Genomic DNA, 26,119 nt, shown 5'->3' with positions numbered 1-26,119 from the left:
TGTGTGTGTTGTTTCTTTTGTTTTAGTGTCTGTTATAGCGAAGGAACAGAGTAGTGATTGGAAGGACTGAAATAAACTTTAAGTTCCTTGCATTGGAGTCATAGAGTGAGTGATTTATTTCATTAAAGTTTCTTTTTATTTTGTTCCTGCACGGGGAATACTCTAAAGATCGAGTACTTCCCCACAGACATTTTACGTTCTACTGCAGAGTTTTTACGGAATTTTTACTACTTTTCTTATTAAAATAGCAAGCAGTTCCTTTTCTGGAATGAATAAAAGAAAAAAGGCAATAATTTTGTTAGAGCTGGCGAGAATATACGAAGAGAAAAATAAGAAAAAACGTTTATGCTGGGTTAAAACTTGGCGAAATGAAAATCAACAAACTAAACAATCGTGCTTTCACAAGCTGATGAATGAATTAAGGATTTCGGATGCCGAAGGTTATAGGGATATATCCGTATGAATATTATTTATACTTATATATAATTTAAACGAAATGTTTCGTAGTTTGGCATACCAATTTAGAGTAGCCCATAATTCGATATCAGTCATTATCCCAGAAGTTTTGGATGCTATTTATCAATCCTATAAAAGTGAATATTTGAAGGAAAGTGTTGTTTAGAGGAAAGCTTGAATGATTTAATTCATTTATAATCGATATATTTTTTCGGGTGTACTATAGATTACTCCCTATGGAATTTTAGGACTTTGATTATATATTTGAACTCAGGGGACCGAGACGAGTTCAACGGTACCCTATTTTTGGACCGGAGACGAAAAATAAAAAAGTTATCACACTTTTTAAGTTACCATACTTTTTTAATGCTCTCATGCAGACGGCACCGTAGTTGCTAGTATTGCCATCTTGCGGTAAAGTCTGCAAACCGTGACGTCGGACTACGGTCATCTCCCGGAGCGTTAAACACGCGATACGAGAGCGGAGAGAGCGACGCGACTTCCGATAATCGCGCGATCGCCATTTCGGTTAATGTTACTTATGGCAGCGAACATGGCGGCCCGACTGACCTCTCGTATGGGCGCCACCACACGCCGCCATGTGCTAAACTAGTGATCGATTCACGGTAGTTCTTGAACAAAGTAAAAAAAGGGGGAAACGTCTACTAAAGGCAATTTTAACGGCAAGCACGCGACTCCCGATCGCGATAGCGAGGCCGACTTAGCGACTCCCTATCATCGCGCGATCGCCGGAAAAAAGTATGATAACTTTTTTATTTTTCGTCTCCGGTCCAAAAGTAAAGTATCGTTGAACTCGTCTCGGTCCCGAGTTCAGATATATACCCAAACACACGAAATTCCATAGGGAGTAATCTATAGTATACCCATTTTTTCTTTTATATAAGCATTTATTTTATTTAATTGTATATTATTAAGAGTAATCAAAATAAATTTAACAATAACGTTTATAAATTCAGATTTGATTTACACCAAATATAATATTTAAATGTACCGAAACTGAGTTAATACGAATGTTATAATCAAGATATGTTGACAAATATACAACACAAAGTATGACGTGGCGCAAAGACGTTTTCTGATTGGATGCGCGTTTGCAACCGTCGCGAGTAGAACAAACCTTTTGTTTCTAGTTGCGGTTGCAGTCGCGCCCGTTTTCGAGGGGATTACTAGTTAACGGGAACAGCCGTCGCGGTTGCAGTCGCCTGCGTGGTGGAAATCACATAGTGTGACCAGGGCTTTAATCGTTAGACGTGCACAATGTGCACTGTGCGCCTACGTGTGATATAATTTACTATACGATAAGTGCGCTTTGGTTGTGGATTATAATTTAAATGATAATATTAATGTCGCGGATGCATAAAAAAAATATCTATTGTATATATTCAATACAAATAGTAAATCCTACCAGCATTTCTTTAGTAGCTATCTCGAGGACCAAATATATAGTAAAACTTGTGTAAAACGGAATCGCATGGTTCCGAATATTTTTCCGATTTGCCATGTTTCCTTTTTAACATATAAAATCGTTCGTTCCGAAAAATTTTTCCCTTTAAGATTGTTTCCTTTTTATTCAGGTTTCGTTTTAGCAGTGGCGTGCCATGACATTTGATGATAGGGAAGCTGTGTTTCTGTAAGAAGCCGACTTCCAGGGGCAATCAGTTAATTGCGCATCAGTGATGGCCTAGCGTCCATTCGTACGTGCGTGGTGGCGGAAGAGAAAGACGACAAGTATCTGATAAAAACCGTTTATTTTAACATAAAATAAACATACACTATGTACAAAATAGTTTCCTTTAGGACAATCAGCCGTTCGGACATTCTGGGCGTCAATGTGGTTCTTCGATGGTTGATCGAAGGTGGCTTCGGGACAGTGGCGTTGACAAGTCTGTACGGCACGGGGAGACTTCCTCTGTTGGAGTCGGGGACACGGTCAAAATCCGAAGTGGCACGGGTTACAGGTTGGCACCACAGACAAGAAATTGTTTTTTTTTTTTTTTTTTTTTTTTTATCGCGTTGACACACGGCGTTTTGGTTATTCGGAACGTTAACCGAGTGTCAGGTGTCCTCGATTGTCGGAGATTATATCAATCTCCGTTCTTTCTTTCGTCCATTTTGATTGGTCGTTCTCCCTCAATCACGCTTCCCGAGTGGTTGGTCCCTGGTTACTAAACGTAACGAGACTCTTACCTGGAGTCGCGAGAAAAGTCAAAATCGAAGATGAATTCGATCTTCCACCGATCATAGGACGACTTCCTTCCGCGATTTATGGTTTCTGCATCGCAGTTTGATATAAACAATGGGTGTCCGACTCAGGGCCGGATTATCGAATAGGCAAAGAAACAAATGTCTAGGGCCCGTAATTCGGTGGGGCCCGGCTTCAGTGCAGAAGATTTCTCTGTTACGATTTCGAAACTTGAATCGAAATGCGATAGGACAGAAAAGGCTGTATTTAACAATTCTTACTAAGCTCCGCTCGACTAGCCATTACCTAAAAAAAAAAAGGGTCAACAGCCACTCGCGCCATCTAGAAATATTCCTAGGGCTGCGTCTCGTGGTAGTACTGATGTATGGATGGTTATAATTTATTTTCTAAATCTACACTTATACGTCGCGACATCGCATATTCGATATAGCGTTCAAGTTGCTCGAGTGCGAAGATATTACAATTCAATAGTGTTTTATAAAAGAGATAAAAAGTTATGGGTGACACCACGATATCCGCACCGGGTGTCACCCATGCTAGCTACGCTAATGTCACATTATATAAGATTTGTTTAGATGCAACTTATTTAAATGGGGCCCCAATTTAAAGTTTGTCTAGGGCCCGCTAGAGGCTTAATCCGGCGCTGGTCCGACTACAAACGACTTTTACCTATGTTTTTTCAAACTAAAAATTTTTGTCTAAATTAACCGTTTTTTCGCGTCTTTCGTGACGGGTCAGACCTGTCCGGTACATGACATTTCCATAAAAGTTTTAAACAAATACTGGAAATGACAAAAATAAACAATTTATGTATTTTAGTTCTAAAATACAAATAATACATACATAATACAAATTGATATGATACAAACAATGATAGAAAAACTTGTTTAATTTTTTATAAACTAACTCTATTCGGCGATTTTTTCCGCAAAGTCGTTAATTACTTTATCATAAAAGTCGCTGGTCGTCGACTCCATCAACGTATTTAAAAGCTCTTTTTCTATCAAAAGTAACGCTAGCGACGACAATTTTTCCTCCGACCGAGTGTTCCTGGCCAATGTATGAATTTGCTTCGTGGTCGAAAAACTGCGCTCAACAGACGCACTGGTAGATGGTACCGTAGAAATTAATGATATTAAATCATATAATTCTTTTAGTACGTCTTTGTTCGGATCGACATTAATTATAATACTTTTTATGTTTAAGAGTTATTTGTCAATATAGTCCGGACACGAATATAAATATTGCGATTCAGTACGTAATTTAGATAGATCAAAAAATTTCCCATAAAATTTACATAACTTAAAATATATTTTAACCCAGTAATAGAAAACAAATTAATGAACTAACATTTAAAGAATATCATCAGGTTCTGATGATAGATAAGTTTAAAAATACAAACGATAGAGCAGTTCAAATCTTATTATACTAGTAGCTTGGGACGCCCCCCAGTGGGCATTCTAGCAGCAACGGTGTCATTCTGTAGTATAAATAATAAATATAAATTCCTATTACAAATAAAAATAATAATATACTGAATTTTTGATGGCGTGCCCTACTAAAATGCAGTCAAAAACACAAAAAAACCTCATTTAAAATAGTACAGTAGAAGCCGAGTTCTTCAGGGTAATCCTTAACTCTCTTCCCCATGGGGAAATTTTAAAAAATCCCTTCTTAATGTGCATTCTCATGGCATACCCTTCTAAAACACAGTGAAAAATGCAAAAAATTGCATCTAATAATAATATACTGAATTTAGTGTTAATTTAAATAATAGCTAGGAGTGCCCTTAGTGGCTGTTCTAGGTATACCAAGACAGATATACAAACAGTGCGATCAATGGTTTATATTATTAGATATTGCATGCTCAAGGGATGAATATACAAATTAATGTAAAATTAAAAATAAATACATAAAGATAGTTAAAATATCTAAAGAAAATAACTTAAAAAAATATATAAATGAATATGAAATAAGTATAAATAAAAGAACATTACTTACATGAGTAGACCTAGATCAAAAAGAGGTTAAAATTAATAAAAGTGTTATAATAACGAAAACATTAAATAAAAGTAGACAACTGCAAATAAAGCCCTCCATGCAGGTGATAATGGCACTATGTCTCTACTGTTAATTGTGGTCCTTTTACAAATTGCTTTATAGATTTTGAGTATTTCCAGATTAGATGAGGAATTGATGTGTGATATATTAGATGTGCCCTATCAAAAAAGACATTATTGTCCTGGTCGGAGGCAAAGGCTGCGAAGTAGTTGTAGTCAGGCATTTTTTTATTGAGTCCTGATGTTCTTTTATCCTGGTATGGAGAGATCTACATGTGACACCAATATATTCAACGGGAAGATATATCCTGTTGTCAAAGGCATTGAGTAAATGCCTGGAAGAGTAGTTAGATCGGGATCTTTGTCATTCCTGATTAAGGAAAATACATTCAGGCTCCTTTTATAAGCAATTTGAAAGTTTGAGCATTGGACGTCAATCAAAAAATGCCTGACTACAACTATTAATGCATAATTATTTATTAAACTATATTTAATTACAGTAGAGCGTCGTTTATTCAAAAGCCGATCAACCGAAACGTCGGTTAAACGAAAGCGTTCCAGTCGGACTGTGTCGTGATGAATCGAACGTTTTTGATACTAGATTAACTTCCAAAATATAATTTTTTGTTTTTATATTTTTCAACATATTTATTTTGTTTGTACAAAATAAATAAATAATTTTTAACGATTCAATAGCCATGATTATTATTTTAAAAAAATTATGTTAGGCTTAACATCGACGAAAATTCAACGCGAAGCGACACGCAACAGAGAAAAATTTCAACATGGGATAGGGTAATATATTTTTTCATACATAATCGGTTATTCGAAAAATCAACCCATAAGACCCATAGTTGATTTTAAATTTATTATATTATATAATTTGGAAAAATTCCTAAAACAAAAACTTAAAAAATATCAAAATTCGAAACACTCTATTCAAAACACAGAGGAACTTTTAGATAGTCTAAAAAACGTCTAAATAGAAAAACATCAAAAATGGCTAGCCTAGACGTGACTGATATGTACCCGTAGATAAAATGGGAACTAATTGAGGATAACCTTTAAAAAATAGAAGTAGAACCTGAAATCATAGAATTAATAGAATTTACGTATATGAGCAATTATTTCGAGTTAGATGAGAAATATTACACGCAGAACAATGGTATCAGCATGGGGTCTGTCATAGGTCCGAATCTAGCCGAAATAACAATGATAGATATCGATGAAGCGATTAATAACATACTAGGCATAAAATATTATAAAAGATATGTAGATGACGTTTTAATTATATATAATGATGCAGAAGTAAAACTTAGCACAATCCAAAACATAATAAATAATATAGATAAGGATATTCAATTTAAAATAGAAGAAGAAAATGTAGCCGATAATAGTATACGATATCTAGATGTCATAATAACAAGAAAGGAAAACGAATTAGACTTCGAACCCTTTAAAAAACCATGTTCGATTAATACTACAATAAAGTATAATTCAAATATACCATTATAAAACAATATACAGTCAAACCTGTTTTTGTGCGGTCTTTTTCTGTGCGATTTTTATTTGTGCGATTTGTTTTGTGCGATTTTTTTTGTGCGTATATGAAAATTTCAATCAAATTGGAACATAATTGACTCCTGTAAAATTTTTAAAAACTCTATTGGTTGTTTTCTATGACATCAGCAGGTTTTTTCATTTTTTATTCAGTAAAATTTTTTTCTCATACGTTTATTTCGGTCCCCTCTTATTTTAATAGCATAAAAACCATAAATATTATGTTATATTTGAACAGATGCGGTAAGCTCCCCTCCAGCTTTAGACTGCAGGTGTGAAATTTCATGCCTTGTTAAATGAAATAACACTTCCTGCAGCTATATTTATCAAATAAAATCATTATTTAACGATTATTTTTAACTTTTTAATGTTAGATTCGTATTTAAGTGGAAATAATTAATTAATATAAAAATTAAAATTCTTAGAGGATTTTTTCCCCATTAGGTGTTGCAGAAAAAGGCCCAAGGAGTTAAAAAAGCAATTCCTAGTTATTTCGTACGGTTTCGAGTTATTTTCTACGTGAGACTTTTTTTATGCGGTCCCTATTCACCTCATAAAAAAAATATTTTTTAATTGTGTCGCGGAAACTATTTTTTATAGCCACTCGTGAAGTTTCGCGCGATTTTTTTTACGCATTATCTTTTATGTGGTCCCTATCCACCGCATAAAAACAGGTTTGACTGTATAACATATAAAACAATATATAAAACAAAATATTTTTAACATGGAATACCAGAAAATAGAGAGTAGAACCAGTAAAGAAATTAATAAACTTAAACATAACGAATTAAAGAAAAAGTTTGTTCTAGACGGGTACCCAACTAGATTGATTAATAAATGGGAAAAGAAAATTAATAATAAGATTAAAACAAAGGATAAAAAAACTGAACCGAGAATAAAATATGCTAGCTTCCCATATATAAGGAACCTGTATTAAGAAATCGATATGGAGATGAGGAAAAATAATATAAAGCTTGCCCCTAAATACGAAAATTTGTTCACCAGACTTAAAGGTAAACAAAGAAAAAAGAAACAGAAGATAGAGAAAGATGATATGAGAAACATAGTTTATAAGATACCATGTACTTGTGAAAACACTAACTTCTATATAGGAGAAACGAAACGCAAACTTAAAGAGTAAAAGAACATATAGCTGACTTAAAGTATAATAGACTAAATTCTGCATTCCATGACCGTTGTACATTTGTAAAATCAATAATAATAAAACAAGTATTCTACACAGAGAAAAGAAGACATATAACAAAAAATTCAAAGAAAGTGTAGAATTCGTTAAAAATAAAAATAAGAATTGTATAAATACTAACTTAAGTATAAAAATCAATGAAAATTGGATAAAAATGCTATAAAATATAAAAAATGTTTTCAATATTCGATATTATGCCATTTGCATAATGATAGATATTAAAATTTAAAAATTAAACAAAAAAATTGTCAATGGGCATTTGTTGTATATTAATAAGCCCTAAGAATTGTTGTGGAGAAATGTTCTGGAATAATTTTGTTGGAAGAAAAAATTCCTCTAGTCACCATGAAAAGGTACCCCCAAATAACATGATGGGAGACAAATTTCAGATTCACACTGTTGGTCTACTCGTACTCTGTCTAAATTTTTTTGAGCGAGGTGCGGTCCATTCTTTAATGGTATACAAGCTCTCAACACCAAAGTAAATATTCACGAGGTAACAACCCGCAATAAATGCTGTGCTATTTGTACACATGTATTTGTAATATGCACAGATAATTTTAAGTTGGCTGCAGAGGGGCATCGGCCTGAAACGCGCAATGTAAAAAGCGTTCCAACCGAATAAAGGATGAAAATTTGCCCAGTGTTTAAATTAACTGTCACTGTATTGTGTCTGCGCAAAAAAGAAAACATAAAACATACGGTTTCATCAAAATAAAATTTTCACTTTCAATCAGTATCAAGTCAAAAATTAAATCACCTAATGTTAAGTAACATACAGTGTTGATTCAGGCATTTTTTGGTTACTCTGTCTAGTCATGGACAGGGGGTGTCCACTATTAAACCGTGAATGTCCGTTTATTGAAATGAGATGTTTCAATAGTGGACAAAACATGTGTGAGGGCGGGGTTAAACCTGCCCAACATATCTTAAATTGTTATTGTTCAAATCCCCTCGGAGATATCGGAGAAGCGATCAAAATTCAAAGGATGTGCAGCCTTCCGCCGTCGAAACGCACTTCCCTCCTCTCCGGATCCGACCTCTGAGTCACGGAGAGAGACTCATCACCCACCATCGCGATTGGTGATCGCAGCGGACTGAACCTGGAGTATATAAGGGGGAAAAAGCTGAGAACTGGGTCGATGAAGGTCTGCACAAGACACCCGACCTGTAGGATCCGTCCCGAGAATCGAGGGCCGAGACACAAAGAAACCGAAGCCCGCCGAACGACGAGCCGCCCCGACCGATCCTCCTGCTTACCTCCATGACCAGGGAACTGAGACGATTAATCCTACGATTACAGCTAATCCTTCGACTAATCCTAGGAAGAGGTATGATCCCCCAAAATTTGTAAAATCTCTCTCCCGCAGTTAGGAACGGAACGTGTTAGAGCTTTTGTATCTGTTTACCGTCTAAATAAATCGTTATTTGTTTTCCTCGTGGTTCCGTTTATTCGAATATCGCCGTAAACTTATCGACGAACCCACACACTTCCTCCACTCGACCTGACAATTAATTACCCGATCCCGACAAGTCGGGATATCGCGAAAAATTTAGCCATCCTTGACAGTGGGGTGGGTCTTGCCGACCTGTTCGCCGAAAAAAAGGAGGTACGACTCCGTCCTACCTCCCGGCGTTCCCACAAATTGGTGTCAGGAGTGGGGTTCGACTTCTTTGGACTATCGATAAGAAAAAAAAGCCATATTTGAGTAACAAGGTCGATTTAAGTCAAATTAGGGACTTAATTATAAGTAGAAATAATGGAACCCAATCCGCAACCCGCGGCAGGGCCTGCTAATCCAGCGAACCCGCCACCGATCCCAAATCCAGGACAGAACCCTCTTACGTTAGGCGGTCTAGACGGAATAATTCCATTGCTGCCCGTATTCTCTGGAGACCCGCAAGGCCCCCGTGTAATAGACTTTTCCGATTCGTTAGCAGATATTATGAAAGTTGCCGCATGGTCGAAAGCGCAAATGCTGGCAGTAGCGAAATTAAAACTAGCGGGGATAGCCCGGGAATTCGTAAGAAAGAATCGGCGAATCAAGGAAGTTGACGATTTTGATGAGTTTAAAAGAATTATGCTCCAGCGCTTTGATCAAGTGCCTCTTACTTTTAGATTAAATAGATTTTATTCTTGCGTTCAACGAAGGGATGAAGATGTCCAAGCGTATGCTGCCCGGTTACAAGCGCTAGCGACAGAGATAAAAATCACGCCGAAAACCGGTGCAGACGCGGCGAAAACCACTATTATTCAGCAAGTGCAAAGAAAAGAGTTAGATGAACGCCTAAAGGTCCAATTCTTGAACGGAATCACACCGAGGATCCAACAAAGAGTAATGAGCCATGCCCCTAAATCCTTTGATGAGGCGCTAGAAGCTGCAATTAATGAGGAAACAATTGAAGAACTCACCGCGCATTCACGCGGGAACATGCGAACAGTTAGAACTTCGGAGCGATTGACCGATCACCTCTCGTTAGACAGTTTAACCCAGTTAACTGAGACGCTGGAAGAAGTTAAAAGTAGAATGGATGGGCTCACTCGAGGTACAATTCCACGTGATTATAGGACCCCATTCAGGAGACGAGACAGTCGAGGAAGTTTTGCGAATCCCACCAATGTCAATCCCAACCGCAGACCCAACCAACCGAGCGACCAAAATCAACACCGGAATCAATATCATAACAATAACGACATAGGAAATGATAGAAATAGAGTTCGATTCAGATCCCAGTCTCCAGCAGAGGATCGAGATCGCTGGAGAGGCCAAGTGCGAAGTGTCAAAGGTCAACGACCTCGAATTAGACCTAAAAGAAATCCTATAGTTGAGCGGAACCGACGATATACTGATTCCTGCAGAACTTTTTCTCCCCCTTATACCGATTCGACAGGAGAGAAGAGTGACACGAAATGGAAAGGCAGGATCGGATTAATGAGAATTTCTTCCAGACCTAAACCTATCATTTTAGTTTACATTAATAATGTTCCTGTGAAGATGCAAGTTGATCTCGGAGCTGAAGGCACGCTTATATCAACTAATCTAGCAAACAACTTGAAGGGTAAAGTGCCCGTTAAATTTGGTATCAAAAAGAAGATGGCAGGTTCACAGGGGAATTCCGTTCTGACCGTAGGCACGGCGGTTCCCATCTTTAAATTAAGGGGACACAAGTTCCCCAGGTTTGCAGAATCGTTCGAGCAGAGATCACCTCTCCGTGTGACGGCATAATAGGGCGAGACATTATCGAAACTGTGCGATTGAATCTCGATTTCCATAATAGCCAAGTGATTCTACCGGATGGAAAAGTCGTTCACTTTTGTTCACCTTCCAAACCTGTAAAACGGAAGATAAAAGGATCCAAGAGTCAGGAGAAACGTCCTCCCGAACCAGGGCAAATACGAACGCTCCGAGCGCCTTTCACCAGGGACGCTATGACACATCGGAAAAAGAAACGCCAAAGAAGTACGGCCCATCGGAAGATTAAGCGACCGAAAATACAGCGGAATGACGCTGACATGACCGTCGATCAATCTGAGGTATCACAAGGAGAAAACACATTAAACACCTAGCGAACTACCCGACCCTTGGGATGAAACTATTCTGGCCTCCGTACTCCCTCCACTACCGAAAGAACCGTCGGAACCAGAAAGCGAAAGCGAGTTAGAGGAATCCGAGCTAGAAAGCGAAAGGTGTGAAGCGGAAACGACGGGGGACCAAGAAATTATGCCTCCATATACGCTTCGAAGTCGCGGCCCGGTGGAAGACCCACCGTAGGTTATGCCTAGACGTAGCCGCATACCTCGATTAATTTCTCCCTCCACGAGTCGAGCGTCCTCTCCTTAAACTTTAAGTTGACTATTGAAATTATCGATAACACTATAATCGCATGCTGAGCGTAGAAAAAGGTCTAGAAAAAGATATAAAAGAATAGTGAAGCAACTTCTCATTCATCATATCTTTCATTAACCTAACCTTGAATAAGATTTTCTTTGTTTTTTAATACATTTTAGCAATTAGAAGTTTCTCAAAATAAAGGAAAAATATTAGCAGATCAGTTATTCCAAATGAAAGAAGGCGGTACTTCATTAAGTAAATTAAAAACTACGGCAGAATACATAGAAGAAACGAAAGAAATAAATAGAAAGTATGAAGCAAATAATTCATTAAATTTAAAAATTCAAATTATTTTAAAATATGGAAATTATTGTGACAGGTTGAAAAAAGAACAGCACGAAATCGATTCCCTCAACCACCATATAAAAAACATGAAAAATAAAAAAATTGAACTGAAAGAAAAAATTTCAAATCAACTTAAAACAATATCGTCTCTCAAATATGAAATGGAAAAACTAGACTCTAAAATAAAAAGGGTTAGTTTATTTTAATACAGTAAAATCTCTATAAACCGGCGCGAATTTTTCCCATTTTATTCAGGTTTCGCTTTAGACAGATTTACCGTAATAAATAAATTTATAAATTGTTAATTTTTATACAATTATTAAAGGTAAATAATCAAATCGAAATAGCAACAAATGCTGTTTCTGAAGGGAAAAATACGTATGAAAAATTACAAAAGGAAGACGAATCATTAAGGCAAGAAATTGAGAAAAAAAAAAAAAAAAAAAAAATTTGAATCAATAGAAGATGAATTGTCTGAGAACTTGAAAAATCTGGACTTAGAAAAAAATGAATTAGAACAAGAAAGGGTACAAATTGTTATTAACTTCAAATTAATTAATTAATTTTATGACGTTTTCTCCTGTTCTTACTTCAGATGCAACTCAGAATTTTAAAAAATAAACATGAAACATTAAATGCAACTTTAGAAGAAGATAAAAAAATATTTAATGCACATCAGAACACAATAGCAAAATTACAAGTTGATTTGGCAAAACTTGTTACAGAACACAAGGTTTGTAAATGTTTAATAATTTAAAATGAAAATGAAACTAAATAAAATTATTGAAAATTGCAAATATAATTTTAAGAAAAGAGAAGAACTTTCATTAAATTATAAAGATCAACTTCATAAGAAAGCAAAAGAGAAAAGTTTATTAGAGAAAAAGATACAAAAATTAGAAAATTCTGTAGCGTTAATTGAAAAAAAAAATGATAGTGATGATGCTACAATCAATGATTTAGAAAAAGGTAAAATTTTAAATTTGAAATTACAAGTAGTATATAATATGAAAATGCAAAATTACATTAAATAAAAATATATTATTTTGATTATTTTCAAATATTCATCATGTTTATAAAATAACAATATTAAATAACATTTATTTCAAATATGTACGAAGTCACATGTGCCGTAATTTGTACCAGCTTATAATTATAATAATTGAAAACAATCAGAACAACGGATTGTAGAAAAAGATTTGATAATACGTTAGGCTTCTATCCTGCCAACTTGGAGAATCCGGTTCGTTCCGGGTTGGGAACATAGTAGATTTAATGGGCGGTGCTGTCTTCCATGATCTAGCCACCTCTACTGAGGGCCTGGCCGAACCCATAATGGGCACGATGTGGGTTACACACGACTCAAAATGTTTAAAAATTATAATGTACACGCACGGGTTTATTCAGTACTGAGAGTCGGGTTGTAATACTCACCTGTTGGAGGAAAATATTTTAATTAGTTCTATTTTTGTCCAGCTTTAACATATGCGCATGTGAATCACCAATTTTAGTTAGCCAGATAATTTACGTTGCACTGACAAGAAAATTCAAACCACTTATCTTGATGCCACTGGTTATTAATAGGTAACATAATTGATTTGAATTTTCGTAATCATATGGAAAGCTGAAAGTTATTTACTTTCCTACCAAAAGCATCTGTAACCTCATAAAGAACACCCTATTCGGCGTAAGGCTTCGTAATGCTGGTGTAGGCGATGTTCCTTAGCGTTAAGTAATTTATGGAAATCTCCCTATGCCAGACGAAATCATCGATGATTTCGTCTGGCATAGGGAGCGTCTGGCAAAGAGACCATATTCTACTCCCCCGACATCTTGTCAACTCAATCAGCCTTAAATTCAGCAATAGAAGCCATAAAACAAAGAGGGACTAATTCATTTATTACGATACAGTTATTACGATATCTTCTAAACGGGGCCTTAACCATAATATATATCCACTAACTCCCGGAAGGTTACGCGATGTTCGAACCTATACATCCGGTTTCGCTATTTAAATATTATCCAGTGTAGTCAAACGCGGTAGCCCTAACTGTCAATCTAAGCATCTTTGCAAGTCGAGACTAAACATCCGAGGATCGCGCTATCTAGGGACAGGCAGTCCTATATGCTATGGCAACGTCATGACTTAACTACGCGTAAGACCACTTACTTTCCTATGTGCTGCATTAGACTGCCCCATACAACGAGAGCTGCAGAAAAACTGTGAATATTCACTATTTAGTAGCAAGGAAACCAAGGTCAAAGCTAAAGCAATTTGCGATAATTGTTACTCTTATTGAGGGTTCCTCCATAACCCCACTAACCCAAACATTTATCCATATATGTATATGTTTAGCACTTCTCGTATTCATAGTTTATATCTTTCTAATTAACAATATTAAAGTTTCGTATATTCATAGGAATATCAGAAATTGTATTCGATTATTAATTTTTACCTTTAGAAGTTTTGAATTTTAGCGTTTAGAGAGAAATGTTTATATTTTGTTATCTAAATAATTAGCTATAATTCTGCGAGAGAGAGTAATATCCCGATCTACATATGTGTTTACATACCTCTATCCTCTCTACCAATGAACTTTAATCCAATTACTTTCTATGCTAATACGTTTTTGAATACCAAGACAGATACAAAAGCTCTAACGCGTTCCGTTCCTAACCGCGGGAGAGAGAGTTTACAGATTTAGGGGGGTCATACCTCTTCCTAGGATTAGTCGTAGGATTAACTGTAATCGTAGGATTAATCGTCTCGGTTCTCCGGTTGTGGAGGTAAGCAGGAGGATCGGTTGGGGCGGCTCGTCGTCGGCAGGCTTCGGTGACTTCGTGTCTTGGCCCTCGCTTCTCGGGACGGATCCTACGGGTTGGGTGTCTTGTGCGGACCTTCAGCAACCCCGTTCACAGATATTTCCCCTTTACAGGTATACCTGTATACCTGTAACAGGTATACAGGTGTCGTCCGCTGCGATCACCAATCGCGATAGTGGGTGTGAGTCGATCTCCGTGACTCTGTGGTTGGATCCGGAGAGGAGGGAAGTGCGTTTCGACGGCGGAAGGCTGCACATCTTTGAATTTTGATCGCTTCTCCGATATCTCCCGAGGGGATTTGAACAATAAAAATTTTAAATTTGTTGGGCAGGTTTAACCCCGTCCTCACACATGTTTTGTCCACTATTGAAACATCTCATTTCAATAAACGGACATTCACGGTTTAATAGTGGACAAAAATCCAAGCCAATCAGTGATCGAATGGATAAAACTGAACACTCGTAGTTGGTACTTATTCTTAATTATCATAAATTAATACCTGTTTAACTAATGCGCAATTTTTTATATAAAAATCTGTTGTTTCCTTTTCATTTCTCTCTATTATTTTTTCTAATTTGTTATTTTCCTTTTTCACATCTTCAACATTTTTTGTAATTGCTTGAACTTTTCTTTTACTGATTTTAAGAAGATTTTCTTGTAACTCTTTTTCTGCATATATTTTTTGCAATTCCTAATAAAAAAAAATAAAGAAATTTATATAAATTTTAAATATTATTTACTCATTATTATATTAAAAAAATATAAAAACTATTGTTCTAATTTTATGTCAATTTTCATAAAATAATATTTAAAATATGATACTTACGTCGTTTTCAATGGATTGCTGTTTTGTCATATCTTGTACGATGTTCTCGAGTTCAGCAGCTGTATGTTTCATATTTGAAATATCTAATTGAATAAAAATAAATTAATTTTCCAAACGCATTTTATATATAGGGTTTCAATCACATTGTGTATGTTAACACGATGAAAAATATTTTAATTTTCTTTGGTATTAACTAAAATGACAATTAAATTGACTCCTGAACATAGATTGTAGGCTTGTATTGATAATGACAAACTTGTGAAAACTTGACCATATGTTTGATGTGACTAATTGTCACTCTGTTGCTCTGGTGGATCTAGGTTCAAGTTCAGATCGTATTTACAGATATATTCATGAATGATCTACCCCTAGAAAGTGATAGATAATACCCTAATACATTTTCTCTCTTTACACGGTCGCTCTAATGTGACTCTGTGGTTCCTTCAGGGCGGAAAGAGGTGTTTTTCGTCAGAAAAAAAAGAAAGAAAAAGAAAACTCTGAAACTGAACAAATATCATATTACATATAAAATACGTATAATCCATTCTGTTTTCATTAAACACAATAGCCCCATGTACTATGTTACCATTTTTATGGATCATTCTATTCAAGTTTTTAATTTCTGATTTCAGCGCTGTATTTATTACGTTACACATTAAAAAAAATTATTTATTGAAAATGTACTTTTCATATATTCGATGACAGTAATATTTGAATGTTCTTCATTTTTAATGTGAAATTGAGACTTTAGATTGTTTCAATATCTACATGAAGAATCTTGAAAATACATGCATTTTATACCTGATATATAAAATAAACATATATAATTATATATGTTTAATTTATATATCAGGTATATAATTTATATATAAATATATAAATTTGCATTTATTTTATTAAACCATATGTATGTATACACCGGTGGCATAGCATGGGTGTCAGCCGCCTGGGGTGGAGGAAAATTTCGCCGCCCCTTTATTTAGGTATTTTTACAAGATATTATTATTTATTGTAAAATTTTGCCGCCCCCTAAAAGTGCCGCCCGGGGCGGCCGGCCCTGCCGCCCCCACTACGCTACGCCACTGGTATACACTATACAGAGTGTCCAACAAGTCTGGAAAATGGAATTATGTTGATTTTTGTTTATTCTTTTACAGCTAAAGCATGGCACTGAGTAAGGAGGAACGGTATTCGTTCCTTCTTACTCAGTGCCATGCTTTACCTGTAAAAGAGCAAAGATTAACATAACACTTAAGCTTCCAGACTTATGAAACAAGATTGAAACTAATAATATTGAAAAAGTATACAATTAATGCAGCCGTATATCAGTATTCGTGTCTGCCATGTGGCATTTGCGTTCACTACGAGGTTTATGAAATGGTATTATTCATATCAGACTGTAGCAGAATCAAATAGCGAACTGTTATGCGATTTTTGATAGCTGAAGGCAGCGTTACACTACAAATTTTTGTGCATACATGCTGCGATGGATCTCACTATGGATAGTCATGCATGTCGCTGCAAAAATCTTGTAAATGGGTTCGAAAGTCGAAGAAAGGCTGAAGTAACGTAGATAATGAGATAAACGCATAGACTTTTGAACCAAACTTTCTGTAGCGACATGCACGACTTTCCATATTGTGCTTATATCCTGCGATGAATCTTACTAGCTCTGATGCCTTCGGCTTAATGTTGGGTAAATTAGGCATTTGTAACAAGTAACGGTTTTATTTAAAATAACAGGAGAAAATTACAACTGTTACTAAGGCTGTGCGATGACTTCATCGATAGATTTGTGCAATCATCGATGATTTCGTCTGGCATAGGGAGATTTCCATAAATTACTTAACGCTAAGGAACATCGCCTACACCAGCATTACGAAGCCTTACGCCGAATAGGGTGTTCTTTATGAGGTTACAGATGCTTTTGGTAGGAAAGTAAATAACTTTCAGCTTTCCATATGATTACGAAAATTCAAATCAATTATGTTACCTATTAATAACCAGTGGCATCAAGATAAGTGGTTTGAATTTTCTTGTCAGTGCAACGTAAATTATCTGGCTAACTAAAATTGGTGATTCACATGCGCATATGTTAAAGCTGGACAAAAATAGAACTAATTAAAATATTTTCCTCCAACAGGTGAGTATTACAACCCGACTCTCAGTACTGAATAAACCCGTGCGTGTACATTATAATTTTTAAACATTTTGAGTCGTGTGTAACCCACATCGTGCCCATTATGGGTTCGGCCAGGCCCTCAGTAGAGGTGGCTAGATCATGGAAGACAGCACCGCCCATTAAATCTACTATGTTCCCAACCCGGAACGAACCGGATTCTCCAAGTTGGCAGGATAGAAGCCTAACGTATTATCAAATCTTTTTCTACAATCCGTTGTTCTGATTGTTTTCAATTATTATAATTATAAGCTGGTACAAATTACGGCACATGTGACTTCGTACATATTTGAAATAAATGTTATTTAATATTGTTATTTTATAAACATGATGAATATTTGAAAATAATCAAAATAATATATTTTTATTTAATGTAATTTTGCATTTTCATATTATATACTACTTGTAATTTCAAATTTAAAATTTTACCTTTTTCTAAATCATTGATTGTAGCATCATCACTATCATTTTTTTTTTCAATTAACGCTACAGAATTTTCTAATTTTTGTATCTTTTTCTCTAATAAACTTTTCTCTTTTGCTTTCTTATGAAGTTGATCTTTATAATTTAATGAAAGTTCTTCTCTTTTCTTAAAATTATATTTGCAATTTTCAATAATTTTATTTAGTTTCATTTTCATTTTAAATTATTAAACATTTACAAACCTTGTGTTCTGTAACAAGTTTTGCCAAATCAACTTGTAATTTTGCTATTGTGTTCTGATGTGCATTAAATATTTTTTTATCTTCTTCTAAAGTTGCATTTAATGTTTCATGTTTATTTTTTAAAATTCTGAGTTGCATCTGAAGTAAGAACAGGAGAAAACGTCATAAAATTAATTAATTAATTTGAAGTTAATAACAATTTGTACCCTTTCTTGTTCTAATTCATTTTTTTCTAAGTCCAGATTTTTCAAGTTCTCAGACAATTCATCTTCTATTGATTCAAATTTTTTTTTTTTTTTTTTTTCTCAATTTCTTGCCTTAATGATTCGTCTTCCTTTTGTAATTTTTCATACGTATTTTTCCCTTCAGAAACAGCATTTGTTGCTATTTCGATTTGATTATTTACCTTTAATAATTGTATAAAAATTAACAATTTATAAATTTATTTATTACGGTAAATCTGTCTAAAGCGAAACCTGAATAAAATGGGAAAAATTCGCGCCGGTTTATAGAGATTTTACTGTATTAAAATAAACTAACCCTTTTTATTTTAGAGTCTAGTTTTTCCATTTCATATTTGAGAGACGATATTGTTTTAAGTTGATTTGAAATTTTTTCTTTCAGTTCAATTTTTTTATTTTTCATGTTTTTTATATGGTGGTTGAGGGAATCGATTTCGTGCTGTTCTTTTTTCAACCTGTCACAATAATTTCCATATTTTAAAATAATTTGAATTTTTAAATTTAATGAATTATTTGCTTCATACTTTCTATTTATTTCTTTCGTTTCTTCTATGTATTCTGCCGTAGTTTTTAATTTACTTAATGAAGTACCGCCTTCTTTCATTTGGAATAACTGATCTGCTAATATTTTTCCTTTATTTTGAGAAACTTCTAATTGCTAAAATGTATTAAAAAACAAAGAAAATCTTATTCAAGGTTAGGTTAATGAAAGATATGATGAATGAGAAGTTGCTTCACTATTCTTTTATATCTTTTTCTAGACCTTTTTCTACGCTCAGCATGCGATTATAGTGTTATCGATAATTTCAATAGTCAACTTAAAGTTTAAGGAGAGGACGCTCGACTCGTGGAGGGAGAAATTAATCGAGGTATGCGGCTACGTCTAGGCATAACCTACGGTGGGTCTTCCACCGGGCCGCGACTTCGAAGCGTATATGGAGGCATAATTTCTTGGTCCCCCGTCGTTTCCGCTTCACACCTTTCGCTTTCTAGCTCGGATTCCTCTAACTCGCTTTCGCTTTCTGGTTCCGACGGTTCTTTCGGTAGTGGAGGGAGTACGGAGGCCAGAATAGTTTCATCCCAAGGGTCGGGTAGTTCGCTAGGTGTTTAATGTGTTTTCTCCTTGTGATACCTCAGATTGATCGACGGTCATGTCAGCGTCATTCCGCTGTATTTTCGGTCGCTTAATCTTCCGATGGGCCGTACTTCTTTGGCGTTTCTTTTTCCGATGTGTCATAGCGTCCCTGGTGAAAGGCGCTCGGAGCGTTCGTATTTGCCCTGGTTCGGGAGGACGTTTCTCCTGACTCTTGGATCCTTTTATCTTCCGTTTTACAGGTTTGGAAGGTGAACAAAAGTGAACGACTTTTCCATCCGGTAGAATCACTTGGCTATTATGGAAATCGAGATTCAATCGCACAGTTTCGATAATGTCTCGCCCTATTATGCCGTCACACGGAGAGGTGATCTCTGCTCGAACGATTCTGCAAACCTGGGGAACTTGTGTCCCCTTAATTTAAAGATGGGAACCGCCGTGCCTACGGTCAGAACGGAATTCCCCTGTGAACCTGCCATCTTCTTTTTGATACCAAATTTAACGGGCACTTTACCCTTCAAGTTGTTTGCTAGATTAGTTGATATAAGCGTGCCTTCAGCTCCGAGATCAACTTGCATCTTCACAGGAACATTATTAATGTAAACTAAAATGATAGGTTTAGGTCTGGAAGAAATTCTCATTAATCCGATCCTGCCTTTCCATTTCGTGTCACTCTTCTCTCCTGTCGAATCGGTATAAGGGGGAGAAAAAGTTCTGCAGGAATCAGTATATCGTCGGTTCCGCTCAACTATAGGATTTCTTTTAGGTCTAATTCGAGGTCGTTGACCTTTGACACTTCGCACTTGGCCTCTCCAGCGATCTCGATCCTCTGCTGGAGACTGGGATCTGAATCGAACTCTATTTCTATCATTTCCTATGTCGTTATTGTTATGATATTGATTCCGGTGTTGATTTTGGTCGCTCGGTTGGTTGGGTCTGCGGTTGGGATTGACATTGGTGGGATTCGCAAAACTTCCTCGACTGTCTCGTCTCCTGAATGGGGTCCTATAATCACGTGGAATTGTACCTCGAGTGAGCCCATCCATTCTACTTTTAACTTCTTCCAGCGTCTCAGTTAACTGGGTTAAACTGTCTAACGAGAGGTGATCGGTCAATCGCTCCGAAGTTCTAACTGTTCGCATGTTCCCGCGTGAATGCGCGGTGAGTTCTTCAATTGTTTCCTCATTAATTGCAGCTTCTAGCGCCTCATCAAAGGATTTAGGGGCATGGCTCATTACTCTTTGTTGGATCCTCGGTGTGATTCCGTTCAAGAATTGGACCTTTAGGCGTTCATCTAACTCTTTTCTTTGCACTTGCTGAATAATAGTGGTTTTCGCCGCGTCTGCACCGGTTTTCGGCGTGATTTTTATCTCTGTCGCTAGCGCTTGTAACCGGGCAGCATACGCTTGGACATCTTCATCCCTTCGTTGAACGCAAGAATAAAATCTATTTAATCTAAAAGTAAGAGGCACTTGATCAAAGCGCTGGAGCATAATTCTTTTAAACTCATCAAAATCGTCAACTTCCTTGATTCGCCGATTCTTTCTTACGAATTCCCGGGCTATCCCCGCTAGTTTTAATTTCGCTACTGCCAGCATTTGCGCTTTCGACCATGCGGCAACTTTCATAATATCTGCTAACGAATCGGAAAAGTCTATTACACGGGGGCCTTGCGGGTCTCCAGAGAATACGGGCAGCAATGGAATTATTCCGTCTAGACCGCCTAACGTAAGAGGGTTCTGTCCTGGATTTGGGATCGGTGGCGGGTTCGCTGGATTAGCAGGCCCTGCCGCGGGTTGCGGATTGGGTTCCATTATTTCTACTTATAATTAAGTCCCTAATTTGACTTAAATCGACCTTGTTACTCAAATATGGCTTTTTTTTCTTATCGATAGTCCAAAGAAGTCGAACCCCACTCCTGACACCAATTTGTGGGAACGCCGGGAGGTAGGACGGAGTCGTACCTCCTTTTTTTCGGCGAACAGGTCGGCAAGACCCACCCCACTGTCAAGGATGGCTAAATTTTTCGCGATATCCCGACTTGTCGGGATCGGGTAATTAATTGTCAGGTCGAGTGGAGGAAGTGTGTGGGTTCGTCGATAAGTTTACGGCGATATTCGAATAAACGGAACCACGAGGAAAACAAATAACGATTTATTTAGACGGTAAACAGATACAAAAGCTCTAACACGTTCCGTTCCTAACTGCGGGAGAGAGATTTTACAAATTTTGGGGGATCATACCTCTTCCTAGGATTAGTCGAAGGATTAGCTGTAATCGTAGGATTAATCGTCTCAGTTCCCTGGTCATGGAGGTAAGCAGGAGGATCGGTCGGGGCGGCTCGTCGTTCGGCGGGCTTCGGTTTCTTTGTGTCTCGGCCCTCGATTCTCGGGACGGATCCTACAGGTCGGGTGTCTTGTGCAGACCTTCATCGACCCAGTTCTCAGCTTTTTCCCCCTTATATACTCCAGGTTCAGTCCGCTGCGATCACCAATCGCGATGGTGGGTGATGAGTCTCTCTCCGTGACTCAGAGGTCGGATCCGGAGAGGAGGGAAGTGCGTTTCGACGGCGGAAGGCTGCACATCCTTTGAATTTTGATCGCTTCTCCGATATCTCCGAGGGGATTTGAACAATAACAATTTAAGATATGTTGGGCAGGTTTAACCCCGCCCTCACACATGTTTTGTCCACTATTGAAACATCTCATTTCAATAAACGGACATTCACGGTTTAATAGTGGACACCCCCTGTCCATGACTAGACAGAGTAACCAAAAAATGCCTGAATCAACACTGTATGTTACTTAACATTAGGTGATTTAATTTTTGACTTGATACTGATTGAAAGTGAAAATTTTATTTTGATGAAACCGTATGTTTTATGTTTTCTTTTTTGCGCAGACACAATACAGTGACAGTTAATTTAAACACTGGGCAAATTTTCATCCTTTATTCGGTTGGAACGCTTTTTACATTGCGCGTTTCAGGCCGATGCCCCTCTGCAGCCAACTTAAAATTATCTGTGCATATTACAAATACATGTGTACAAATAGCACAGCATTTATTGCGGGTTGTTACCTCGTGAATATTTACTTTGGTGTTGAGAGCTTGTATACCATTAAAGAATGGACCGCACCTCGCTCAAAAAAATTTAGACAGAGTACGAGTAGACCAACAGTGTGAATCTGAAATTTGTCTCCCATCATGTTATTTGGGGGTACCTTTTCATGGTGACTAGAGGAATTTTTTCTTCCAACAAAATTATTCCAGAACATTTCTCCACAACAATTCTTAGGGCTTATTAATATACAACAAATGCCCATTGACAATTTTTTTGTTTAATTTTTAAATTTTAATATCTATCATTATGCAAATGGCATAATATCGAATATTGAAAACATTTTTTATATTTTATAGCATTTTTATCCAATTTTCATTGATTTTTATACTTAAGTTAGTATTTATACAATTCTTATTTTTATTTTTAACGAATTCTACACTTTCTTTGAATTTTTTGTTATATGTCTTCTTTTCTCTGTGTAGAATACTTGTTTTATTATTATTGATTTTACAAATGTACAACGGTCATGGAATGCAGAATTTAGTCTATTATACTTTAAGTCAGCTATATGTTCTTTTACTCTTTAAGTTTGCGTTTCGTTTCTCCTATATAGAAGTTAGTGTTTTCACAAGTACATGGTATCTTATAAACTATGTTTCTCATATCATCTTTCTCTATCTTCTGTTTCTTTTTTCTTTGTTTACCTTTAAGTCTGGTGAACAAATTTTCGTATTTAGGGGCAAGCTTTATATTATTTTTCCTCATCTCCATATCGATTTCTTAATACAGGTTCCTTATATATGGGAAGCTAGCATATTTTATTCTCGGTTCAGTTTTTTTATCCTTTGTTTTAATCTTATTATTAATTTTCTTTTCCCATTTATTAATCAATCTAGTTGGGTACCCGTCTAGAACAAACTTTTTCTTTAATTCGTTATGTTTAAGTTTATTAATTTCTTTACTGGTTCTACTCTCTATTTTCTGGTATTCCATGTTAAAAATATTTTGTTTTATATATTGTTTTATATGTTATACAGTCAAACCTGTTTTTATGCGGTGGATAGGGACCACATAAAAGATAATGCGTAAAAAAAATCGCGCGAAACTTCACGAGTGGCTATAAAAAATAGTTTCCGCGACACAATTAAAAAATATTTTTTTTATGAGGTGAATAGGGACCGCATAAAAAAAGTCTCACGTAGAAAATAACTCGAAACCGTACGAAATAACTAGGAATTGCTTTTTTAACTCCTTGGGCCTTTTTCTGCAACACCTAATGGGGAAAAAATCCTCTAAGAATTTTAATTTTTATATTAATTAATTATTTCCACTTAAATACGAATCTAACATTAAAAAGTTAAAAATAATCGTTAAATAATGATTTTATTTGATAAATATAGCTGCAGGAAGTGTTATTTCATTTAACAAGGCATGAAATTTCACACCTGCAGTCTAAAGCTGGAGGGGAGCTTACCGCATCTGTTCAAATATAACATAATATTTATGGTTTTTATGCTATTAAAATAAGAGGGGACCGAAATAAACGTATGAGAAAAAAATTTTACTGAATAAAAAATGAAAAAACCTGCTGATGTCATAGAAAACAACCAATAGAGTTTTTAAAAATTTTACAGGAGTCAATTATGTTCCAATTTGATTGAAATTTTCATATACGCACAAAAAAAATCGCACAAAACAAATCGCACAAATAAAAATCGCACAGAAAAAGACCGCACAAAAACAGGTTTGACTGTATATTGTTTTATAATGGTATATTTGAATTATACTTTATTGTAGTATTAATCGAACATGGTTTTTTAAAGGGTTCGAAGTCTAATTCGTTTTCCTTTCTTGTTATTATGACATCTAGATATCGTATACTATTATCGGCTACATTTTCTTCTTCTATTTTAAATTGAATATCCTTATCTATATTATTTATTATGTTTTGGATTGTGCTAAGTTTTACTTCTGCATCATTATATATAATTAAAACGTCATCTACATATCTTTTATAATATTTTATGCCTAGTATGTTATTAATCGCTTCATCGATATCTATCATTGTTATTTCGGCTAGATTCGGACCTATGACAGACCCCATGCTGATACCATTGTTCTGCGTGTAATATTTCTCATCTAACTCGAAATAATTGCTCATATACGTAAATTCTATTAATTCTATGATTTCAGGTTCTACTTCTATTTTTTAAAGGTTATCCTCAATTAGTTCCCATTTTATCTACGGGTACATATCAGTCACGTCTAGGCTAGCCATTTTTGATGTTTTTCTATTTAGACGTTTTTTAGACTATCTAAAAGTTCCTCTGTGTTTTGAATAGAGTGTTTCGAATTTTGATATTTTTTAAGTTTTTGTTTTAGGAATTTTTCCAAATTATATAATATAATAAATTTAAAATCAACTATGGGTCTTATGGGTTGATTTTTCGAATAACCGATTATGTATGAAAAAATATATTACCCTATCCCATGTTGAAATTTTTCTCTGTTGCGTGTCGCTTCGCGTTGAATTTTCGTCGATGTTAAGCCTAACATAATTTTTTTAAAATAATAATCATGGCTATTGAATCGTTAAAAATTATTTATTTATTTTGTACAAACAAAATAAATATGTTGAAAAATATAAAAACAAAAAATTATATTTTGGAAGTTAATCTAGTATCAAAAACGTTCGATTCATCACGACACAGTCCGACTGGAACGCTTTCGTTTAACCGACGTTTCGGTTGATCGGCTTTTGAATAAACGACGCTCTACTGTAATTAAATATAGTTTAATAAATAATTATGCATTAATAGTTGTAGTCAGGCATTTTTTGATTGACGTCCAATGCTCAAACTTTCAAATTGCTTATAAAAGGAGCCTGAATGTATTTTCCTTAATCAGGAATGACAAAGATCCCGATCTAACTACTCTTCCAGGCATTTACTCAATGCCTTTGACAACAGGATATATCTTCCCGTTGAATATATTGGTGTCACATGTAGATCTCTCCATACCAGGATAAAAGAACATCAGGACTCAATAAAAAAATGCCTGACTACAACTACTTCGCAGCCTTTGCCTCCGACCAGGACAATAATGTCTTTTTTGATAGGGCACATCTAATATATCACACATCAATTCCTCATCTAATCTGGAAATACTCAAAATCTATAAAGCAATTTGTAAAAGGACCACAATTAACAGTAGAGACATAGTGCCATTATCACCTGCATGGAGGGCTTTATTTGCAGTTGTCTACTTTTATTTAATGTTTTCGTTATTATAACACTTTTATTAATTTTAACCTCTTTTTGATCTAGGTCTACTCATGTAAGTAATGTTCTTTTATTTATACTTATTTCATATTCATTTATATATTTTTTTAAGTTATTTTCTTTAGATATTTTAACTATCTTTATGTATTTATTTTTAATTTTACATTAATTTGTATATTCATCCCTTGAGCATGCAATATCTAATAATATAAACCATTGATCGCACTGTTTGTATATCTGTCTTGGTATACCTAGAACAGCCACTAA

The 26,119-nt window shown here is 35.6% G+C and overlaps 1 protein-coding gene and 1 long non-coding RNA gene across 2 annotated transcripts; one reads left to right on the top strand and one right to left on the bottom strand.

Moving 5' to 3' along the window:
• Positions 1 to 11,517: 11,517 nt before the first annotated feature.
• On the top strand, positions 11,518 to 12,643 carry LOC136974745 (uncharacterized). Its single transcript, XR_010880688.1, has 5 exons — positions 11,518 to 11,647; positions 11,717 to 11,873; positions 12,008 to 12,209; positions 12,278 to 12,415; positions 12,492 to 12,643. It is a non-coding gene; the product is annotated as an uncharacterized lncRNA (long non-coding RNA).
• A 2,339-nt stretch (positions 12,644 to 14,982) lies between these two features.
• Positions 14,983 to 19,050, bottom strand: LOC136974744 (cilia- and flagella-associated protein 58-like). Its single transcript, XM_067269690.1, has 7 exons — positions 18,942 to 19,050; positions 18,716 to 18,872; positions 18,382 to 18,581; positions 18,176 to 18,313; positions 17,940 to 18,099; positions 15,332 to 15,414; positions 14,983 to 15,196 (listed from the first exon to the last, which is right to left on the bottom strand). Exons 4-7 carry the CDS (start codon positions 18,311 to 18,313, stop codon positions 14,984 to 14,986), a joined length of 594 nt encoding a protein of 197 aa, XP_067125791.1. The 5' UTR covers positions 18,382 to 18,581; positions 18,716 to 18,872; positions 18,942 to 19,050; the 3' UTR covers position 14,983.
• Positions 19,051 to 26,119: the final 7,069 nt, after the last annotated feature.

This window comes from Centruroides vittatus, unplaced genomic scaffold, assembly GCF_030686945.1.
Source record: "Centruroides vittatus isolate TY-2023 unplaced genomic scaffold, ASM3068694v2 contig_355, whole genome shotgun sequence".
Lineage (NCBI taxonomy): Eukaryota > Metazoa > Arthropoda > Arachnida > Scorpiones > Buthidae > Centruroides > Centruroides vittatus.
The sequence above is the reverse complement of the archived record's forward strand: the minus strand, read 5'-3'. Positions and strand labels throughout refer to the sequence as shown.

Bases quoted from the DNA above. Each gene is read 5' to 3' on its own strand.
- LOC136974744 (XM_067269690.1), bottom strand. From the start codon at position 18,313: ATGCAACTCAGAATTTTAAAAAATAAACATGAAACATTAAATGCAACT. The intron at 15,415-17,939 runs GTAAAATTTTAA...TTATTCAATTAG, and splicing joins AATCAATGATTTAGAAAAAG to ATATTTCAAATATGAAACAT. The intron at 15,197-15,331 runs GTAAGTATCATA...TTTTTTTATTAG, and splicing joins AGCAATCCATTGAAAACGAC to GAATTGCAAAAAATATATGC.